The following is a 9,223-nucleotide window of genomic DNA, read 5'->3' as shown; positions in this document are numbered from 1 at the left end:
AATCCTACAGCTTTTGACAGTTTTAGGCAAAGCTCGTCAATGTGGTTCGTCCAAGTTAAGTTGGAGTCAAAGGTAACACCAAGATATTTAACCGTGTTAACTTGTTTGATGTTTTTGCACCATCAATTTCGACAAAAGTCGAATTTGTCGCACAGAACCGGATAAACGCGGTCTACCTCCACCAGGATTAGCCATCGCTCGGTGTTGTTTTTTCACTTCCCATTCTGATTTGCCTGAGTACGGGCAAATCTCTCCGAAAAATATCCGAAAAATTAAACAGAATTGTTCTCCGATGGATTCTTTACCAAAGAAAATAACTCAGGGCTACGTTGGAAGCGTAGGAAGGTGGATGCACAGGGATCCCAAAGTGATTCCAACGCTCCGACAAATTTTCAGTATCCAAAAAATGTACATAGTCAGTTTTATCCATTACTACCACGCCTGAGCCCTTATCAAACTTTGTAGCTTTGTGATAACAATATCATCCCTCTCTTTAGGCTGACTTATCGCTCTCAGCATTGCTATCGGTGATGCTGGACCTGTACGCTCCCTGTAATTAAGCGCAATAGATCGAAGGGGGCACGTATACAAAACATGGACGTCAGGTCCATGGACCCCTTCATGGACCCGGCCCATGGACTACCCCTGTGGACCACCCCTCATTTTGTAAAGTTTCAAGCAGAAAAATCTTCATACGAGAAAGAGAAGTCATCCTGGCACTTATCTGGACAATTGAAGCAATAATGATCTCTGCGAGGCCGGTGCAATGCTCAAACAACTGAACTATGAAGCCACCCATTTGGGAGCAGGTCATGTTTTGCATACGTCGTCCTCTTGGGGCCTTAGCATGCCTTTTGTGCCTGGCATATTTTATGCCACGCTTGTAGGTGTGGACTCAGCCGAGCGGTTGGCTCAGTTGTTGAGCTGTGCGGGAGGTCGCGGGATCAAAACCGGACAAACACACAGGGTCTTAAAATAACTGAGGAGAAAATGACATCTCCGAATGGTTAGACTCTCTAGTCTTCTCAGATAAGGACGATAAACCGAAGGTTCCTGTAACGGCCGAAGAAATATTTTGTCATTTGTTTTTTTCTTAATTAACCGCGTAAGGTTTTGCGAGAACATCTTTGTGCGTAGAAGAGGATTGCGTGTACATACCCCCGAGAATGTACCATGTAGCATGTAGGTATATGTGCAAAAGCAGTCTGGCAAAGTTCCCCACAAAGTGTTGTTCATTCACCCTGAAAAGCCACTAGGGGAGTGGTCAACTACATATTAGGAGGTATAGGTGTCTATCAGACACAAATGTTTAAAACAGTAGCCCATACCTAGGAGCGACGTTTTTACAGATCACGATTTCTTGACGTCATAGCGTCACCGAACGAGAACTGTCTTTGTTTCTTGCGGAAAAGGTAGTCTAAAGATAGATTGGTCCACAAAACTGCCTGGAAATTGGCTTAATATGGCAGATGTTCGCTCCTAGTCATGGGCTTGTGCTTAAATTATCCAGATAAGTGCGACAATCACTCTCCCTTTCGTCTAAAGATTTTTCTGCTTGTAACTTTACAAAATAAGAGGTGGTCCACAGGGGTAGTCCATGGACCGGGTCCATAGGGGTGGTCCATGTTTTGTATACGTCCTCGCATGGGTGCGGCTGCTAATTCTCTTTTACCGCTGTCATTAAGTTTCGGTTCTAGTTTCCAATAAGCCGTCTCCAAGGTTGCATGGATTTCTCTCTATAATGTCCGCTGTGGTAGAGTGAAGTTGAGCCCCCTACTCAAGACCAGCTTTTCGAAGAAACGCATCCTGTAGGAAAATATGTTCTTAATGTGCTCATCGATGTTAGTGTCAGTAGTTAGAAGTCTTGAGATCTTTCTAGTATCAACACTCATCTTCTGTTGATACTATGGCGTTCATTACTGCTCAAAACACTTTGAGCACATTTTGGACGTACAGACACCTTTGACAAGTCCAGGGGGTCATATTACAGTAGAAAAGATTACGCCGTAAATGTTACATCGTAATCTTTGCGCTTCCTATTAAAGTTTGTTACCGTCACCTGGACGTGCCGGGAATACAAGCAGTAAATATCAATTCGTAAAATTACGACGTAATTACGCAACGTAAAATAATAGTCACGTAAAATTATGTCGTAAAATCTCAACGTAATATTACGTCGTTCATTCAATTAGCTGAATGCAAGAGTACAAAGTTCAATTTCTATGGAATTTTACGTCGTAAATTTACAGCGTAACTTTAACGTTGTAACTTTACGGCGTAAACTTAATAAGTTAACTTAAATTTGTTATTTTCAAGGTACGCCCATTCTCGATGTTTAACACGTTAACGTTCTGGATGTTAAATTAGTAATCATTTTCAGTGTTTAATAAGTGAACATCCTCAATGTTTTTTTTTTTTTTTACTTAAAATTGTTACTTCCACAGTACGCGCATTCTCAATGTTTAATAAGTTAACGTTCTCAGTGTTCAATTAGTTATCATTCTCAGTGTTTAATAAGTCATGTCATTTAATAAGTTACCATTCTGGTGTTTTAATAACAACAGTTTGAGTGTCTTATCAGTGGGGCAGGGGGTGCACTAATAATTGGTAATAGTAATTCTATATTACGACTATAATTTCCGCAAGTCAATTGGCAAATTTTAGTATTTCGAGCAACTTTTCCCGTCTCGCCCGAGAAACTGTTTGCATTATGAGTATTTTTTTGGGTTCTACAGATTGCATATTTTTGCATCAGATTTTATTTTTAAGCAACTTTTGAGCAACTTTCGTTAGAGAAAGCAACTTTGAACATTTTAAAGCACCTTTTAAGCAACGTTTTGGAATTCTCGAGCTACTTTATAGGAAGGCCCTCTCCCTATATCCGCCCTTGTTTTAAATGGTTCACTACCGTATTAAATTAACTGGCAATCAATGTATTGTTCATTCTACTGTCAACTATCCCTGCACTTTTGCTTTTTCTTTTCAGCCCCCCAATACAATAACAATAAAATTAGTCTCCTTATTTCCAACACAATACTATTAAAAATTATTCTTCTCCAGATACTACACTTGGCAGCAAAATCTGCGCGTTTTTAGTGTAATTCTTCGAACATCATCAAGCGAGGGTCCAGGGCCGGAAAAATATGACCGCTGGAATTCTCCGATAACAGGAGCGGCGAAAGTGCGAGTCTCGGGGGATTCCGGAACATACCATGTTACCCGGGAAAAAAACGTTTTGGACTTTACTCCTTTAAAGTGCCATTCCTTGGGCCTTTGAGTCTGTCGGGCTCGATATTTCAATATTAAAGCTTGGAAATTTTACAGTTATTTTTATAAATATATATATTTTTCAAAACTCTGACCGTGTTCCGTAAAACGTTTAAACCTGTCTGGACCCGCCTCTGATTATAAACCAAATTACACCATGCGTAAACTTATAAGGGGTTCCTGATATATAAGATAAAATCGAAGTCGCCTAGTATATGACTATCACCTGTCACCTGTCATTTTCCTTACAACTTAAATCCACTCCGACAGGCATGCGCCTTGTTGATAGTCTCATTGATATTAAACTGTCAATGAATACTTTTGAATATATATGATATATACACTCACGAGTTTTGTTTGCCCCCCAAATTGTGCATAAACTCGAAAGCAATAGTTTATGCAAAATTTAGGCCAAAAGATTTGCATTATAGGGCATTCGTAAATAGTTAATAAGTAACAGGGGCACCCAACGAATCTGTTCCTCACATTATCTGTTCCCCAGAGGAATCTTGCTGGCTGGCAAAATTACAGGTGTTTCGATGAGCTGGCTGGGAAATTTCGTTATTGATAGAGGTTTTGCTTGGGAATTACTGACTTTTTCTAGCTTTTTAACCCGAGCTGGCTGTAGAAACTCTGAAGACTGAGGACGACTTAAAAAAAAAAAAACCCTTCCCTCTCCCAGAGAGTAGTCACAAACATACGACGGCTGGTCAGAGTGATTGCACTTGCGGAAAAAACCTGTTTTGTCCCGGTTTTGTCGCTTTTATTCGGTCGTTTTGGATCGAGGGATTTGAAAGCGCGCGGAATTCCCGGCTGGGAAATAAATTTGATCAGCTGGCTGGGAAACCAACCAATTTTATCTAGCTGGCTGGAAAATTTCTTGTGTGTCTTGCTGGGAAAAAGGAACAGATAATGTTTTCCCAGCAACACTGAAAAACACCTGAAAATGCCTTAATAACATTTATTTTCATTAACTGGGGTATAATAATAAATTTTACAACAAATTGGTCGTTGGGTGCCCCTGAAGTAATTGCACTGTTAATTGTACTCAGACAACGGAATTATGAATAAAGGAAAAAAATAGCAGGCACTTATATAAACACAATTTTTATGTCGCAGGAAAATCTATAAACGGGTCATTTTGTTAAACAGAAAATGGTATCCTTTGAAGGCCTTACATATCCTTGCAGATAAATTCGACCAAACGCTTTTTAAACTTTGAATGCCTCTAATAGTACTAAATACAAGAATAGTGGTGACTCCATAATACATGTACAGTGCATCACTGATTAATATGAAATTAGAAATAACGACATTTTAATATGTATATATTTGTATGACTACTTGCACTTGACTTTTATCATTATAAATGAAAATATATACTAGTTTTGATATATTAGAATTCTAGCTTGGCTACAAGGGGATCAAAAAAACGGAAATTTCCTCGAGGCTTAGATATAAATAAGTAACCTATATCTTTTATTCTCCTGAGTTTCGTTGCCAAGCTAGATTTCATACATCGAAATTGGAGTAAGAAACAAAGGACGAGGCTCATAGGCCTCTCCGCAAGTTCTCGGCAACTTTTCGATTTTCGAGCAACTTTTCCATCCGAAGCGAATTTTTCTGCCTTTTGTAAATTTTACTTTTTAGCTTGATCTCTATGAAACGAGAGGAAACTTCTGTTGTCATTGAAAGTCACGCGAGCAAAAAGCACAGAAATGTCCTGGGAATTAAGCTTACGCTTGATTAGTCATTGTCTCTCGCTCCATGCCGGAATGTATCGCGGACCTTCCGCCGGTGAGTAACTTTTGAGCAGCTTTAATTTTTTGAAAAAAAATCATCTTTCGAGGCACTTTGAGCAAAATTTCGTGCACCTTGTTGATCATTTACTGGCAACTTGTGGACAGGCCAAGAGACTGGAACCTCTCTCTACCTAAGAAGCTGATAGCTTACTTGGATAGAAAGGGCTCCATCTCGGTCAATGTACCGCCGCTTTGCCTCGTCTAGTGGCAGGAAGTCTTCCCATCCCAAAGGTGAGTTGGGATGTCGCCATCTTTTTTCTGGTGTCCGCTTCAGGAAGACGTCCCTCCCATTCCGCAGTGCAACACTGTCAGATTCAAGAGACAAGAAATAATGCCTTTAATAAGAACGTAATTAAATGGTTACTTTGTTGCTGATGATTATGTATTTATTTATTTTTTGACTTTATGTTACGTCTTGCTTTGGTTTATGATGGTTTAGTGGTTATGAGCCATACCTCCCACCTCTGTGACCCAGCTTCAACTCTGGCCTCGGGGTCGTATGTGGCCGGCTGAGTTTCAGTCGATCTCAATCTGACTCCGAGGATTTTTCTCCGGGTACTTTTGAGTTCCTCCCTCGTCAAAATCGACTCCAGATCCGTAACATCCGGGCGGATACCCTCGTATAGGGATAACCTCTGGTATCTCTCCCTTTCATTGTATTGAATGAATAAAGTTGGTATTATAATCTCAAACGTTTTACCTATACAGGTCTGTCATTTCTCTGAAACCTACCTTAGGTTTAGACAAAGAGGAGTTGCCCCTTGAGAGCAAATAAACACCCCCATGCTCCCAGTGGCAGACATCTTTGGTACCAGGATTGCTCTCAAAGGAGAGAAAACTGGACTTTTAATCCCCACCGCTGGGCCCAGATCGTCTGTCAAATTTTGAAAGTTGGCAAGTTTCCATTGAAAGGCTAGCACTCTTGTTGGTCTCAATGTTGGTGGCACCTAAAATGTCAGAGAAGTGAGGTAACTTAAATTTCTTTAACATTTCATAACTGTGACTGTTTTGAAGGTCAACATTTCTTCTGACGATTAGAAATTGTCGGATTCATAGACGATTATGTTAGTTCATAGTTCATAGTCATTACATTGTAAATTTTCTGTGCTTAAAACATGCAACATTCAATTTGAATTTCCTTTAGAGCCATTACTGCAATTTTTTTAACTTACGTTGTCAAAGTTATTTCTGATTCTTTCGGCATTCAGCAAATCCACGTGTGTTGTTGCATCCCTTGTTAAATGCCGCGTCAGTTCTTGCCGTCGCACCTTCTCCTGGCATGCGGATACCGAACATTTGACGACGGCCCGCATACAGGTCGAAGCAATGTGCCCGTTCAATTGTTCCCTGTAAAAAACAATTGAAACCTATGTTACCCGATATAAATACTATTGCAAAAACACGTTCAGATTCAATTAATAATTTGTAGAAGTTCCAGGTTGGTGTTCTGTAAGTTATCTTTAAGAAATGTATTAAACTAAGCAAATTACACAGTAGCCGTGCGATGCAGTGCCTTTTTTATTCTACAAATTTATGAAAATGACTGTACAGTCCCTTTTTCTAATATGATCATTCAAAGTTGACCTTTTAAGCATCAAAATAAAGGCTAAACACTAGTGCAACAGCGGAAAATAAATTGACCCCCAAAAAAAATGATGTTGAAGTTTTATCTCGAGATGCTGTTACAGTAGTAAACTGGTTTTTGTGTGATTTTGAATGTAAAACAGTCTACCATCTCACACAAACATACCTTCCGGCAACAGGATAACAATTTAAAATTACGTTTACTACAAATAGCAATGACAGAAACGACCACGTCACTTTTTTTTACATATTTATTTGCTGCTCACTGTTTTCAGAGACCTTATTCACAAATTGCGGCCGAGAAATTGTTCTTTTTTCTTTGTGCCAATCATCCTCGCTAACCTCACTTTGGAGCAAAAATTCTTTTGAAGTTTGTTCGCGCTTACGAGGCAATTGAGGTGAGTAGCATAAAGACAAAATAACAATCACTTAACCTCCACTTTTCATTACTCGGTATGGTCTATTTCATGTGTGAGACTGCGTAGTTTTGTGTTACTGTTTAAACCTAAACAAAAATCTAACGTTTGCCGTAAACGCCATTGTAAATGTCTCTCTAATAAAGGATACATACCGAGGTATTGCAACATGGTTGCAATTGAATGGGCACATTACAGGTGCCAACCGACACGCGTATCGCTGGTGGCTTGGAATTTTCCGAATTGGAAATTGATGGCCACAATATGTGCATTCATCTGGCCTCATATCACATATGTCCAAATGTTGATCCAGCTGCCCACGAACGAGTACGCGGTCACAGCCAGTGTGTGTGCATGGCACTGGTTCCTGGAGGCACTGGAGTGTGTGGTTTGTCTGCATGTCCAGGGCACCAGTCCATCCGCATCCTGATTCTCTCCTAGGGCAGAAAACCTGCATAGACTCTACCACCCTGTCGAAAGCAATGATGTTCCTCAAGTCAGAGGCTTGAAGGGACTGTCTTCCGACAGGGCAGCTGCCGTTGTTGTGAGAATTGATCCACTGGTCTATGCAGGTTTTGCAGAAGACATGACCCTCTTTACAGGCCACAGCCTCCTTAATGACGTACCGGCTGTAAAAGAGAAAAAGAAGAAAGCCTTTATTCCACTGTGTCAAAATACGCTTGCAGAGACTCAGTAAACGTTTTTCAGATTCTTTGCATTCAGTTGTTACGGTACTTCAATAAATATATGCAGACGTCACCAAGACATGTATTATTTGGGCTAATTGGGTAATACAGACTGAATTTTTACTTGTATCTATATTGCACTGTTCATTTGCAAATGTTCCTAGCCCACATCTTGAGTAGTATTTTCTTCAAATGTAGTCTCATAATCTGACCCTCACTTAATGTTCTTATGTAAAGTGTTCATGTGTGAAAACTTATTTCAGCACTGTCTCCCTGCAGCTCATGAGATGACCTACAAGAATTTGCGTATTTCGTTATTTCCGGCGTTTTTTCCTTTTTTCTCAGTTAATTGATTTCTTGATAAACAATAGGCGTTTGTCCTTTACGTGCTTGTTGAAGACAACACTGGATTCGCAATGAATGTTTTAACGCGCGCACTTGTGCCCTACACGCCTCCTACGTCTCTTTCTTCTGATTTTCTCCCCTTACAAAAGAGACCTAATCACTTACAAATCAGTATCCCAGAATCACTTGGCCTCAAGCGAAAGCAAGACCACAAAACAGTGTGTGAAGAGTAATGGGTAGCTAATGTTAATATGTTAGCTAGAATATACGCTCCATTCAGTGGACCTGACCGAAAAAATAGGGGAAGTACTCTTCTAGTTGTTTGGTACACATTAAGAAAACGTCCCTGGGCATTTAAGACAACAAGGAGAATGTGCACTGAATGTGGAATGCAATTTGACGCCACATAATTGAAAATCATTCGATTGCAAGAGATTTTACACAACATTCCACGCAAAAGAAGATTCGAAAATGTTACTAAGGCTCGATCTAATTTTTTTGTTTTTGTTTTCGTGGACAACGACCTCACTGTTATCTGTTTGAGAGGCATTTATATCTAGAACGTATTGCAATGTGGATATTCACTCACCAAATCGGGCAAAGTAATGATTGGTCTGGAGCCGCGGTAAAGATGTCCGGTTGATATCCAGGCTCAGCCATCGTTAATTTTGCGGCCAAAACAAACGGAAGATCGCAGTATCCTCTGGTGTGTTACTGTGAAATGCAAATCGCAGCAATATGGTGCTCGAGGTTGGGCGATAATTGCGAATTGTTATACGAGAACCTCTTTCTATTGATATACCACATGGCAAGAATTAGCAGGGGGCCGTCAGATAATAAGTAATTGCCGTTTACAGTATAGTCCCAATCACTTGATTTCTGGCCAAAATCGATTTTTATAGAATTAAATTTGATTCAAATGTACACTTTATTAACAGAGATATACCGTTTCCCCATTTTTCCCACCATTTGCTCTCAACTCCCGATAACGTCGAGCCTTGCTGAATTTCCGTTTTGTGGTTCGAGTTCTCTCCGAATAGCCAATCGAACGAATCCGGACGAAGAATCATAGAAAGTCAAGGTGATGAGAAGAGTTCCATTTCCATTTTTTTATTTGCCAGAG

The 9,223-nt window shown here is 40.1% G+C and overlaps 1 protein-coding gene across 3 annotated transcripts in view; it reads right to left on the bottom strand.

Moving 5' to 3' along the window:
• Positions 1–2,330: 2,330 nt before the first annotated feature.
• The window catches only part of LOC138006712 (TNF receptor-associated factor 6-like), a 17,634-nt gene continuing 10,741 nt past the window's right edge, over positions 2,331–9,223 (bottom strand). Inside the window, exons 5-9 of one of the 3 annotated variants that reach the window (XM_068853206.1) lie at positions 8,690–9,223; positions 7,225–7,698; positions 6,242–6,416; positions 5,802–6,016; positions 2,331–5,374 (exon numbers count right to left, since the gene is read on the bottom strand). The exon at positions 8,690–9,223 is cut by the window's right edge and continues 197 nt beyond it. In XM_068853206.1, coding sequence (XP_068709307.1) covers positions 5,197–5,374; positions 5,802–6,016; positions 6,242–6,416; positions 7,225–7,698; positions 8,690–8,760 — 1,113 coding nt within the window. In that variant the 5' untranslated portion in view covers positions 8,761–9,223 and the 3' untranslated portion in view covers positions 2,331–5,196. The remainder of the gene's footprint in view (positions 5,375–5,801; positions 6,017–6,241; positions 6,417–7,224; positions 7,699–8,689) is intronic. The other 2 variants (XM_068853207.1, XM_068853208.1) reach the window with 2 other exon arrangements.

Source organism: Montipora foliosa, chromosome 6 (assembly GCF_036669935.1).
Source record: "Montipora foliosa isolate CH-2021 chromosome 6, ASM3666993v2, whole genome shotgun sequence".
NCBI lineage: Eukaryota > Metazoa > Cnidaria > Anthozoa > Scleractinia > Acroporidae > Montipora > Montipora foliosa.
Note: the sequence above shows the minus strand (reverse complement) of the source record. Positions and strands in the feature narration are given on the sequence as shown.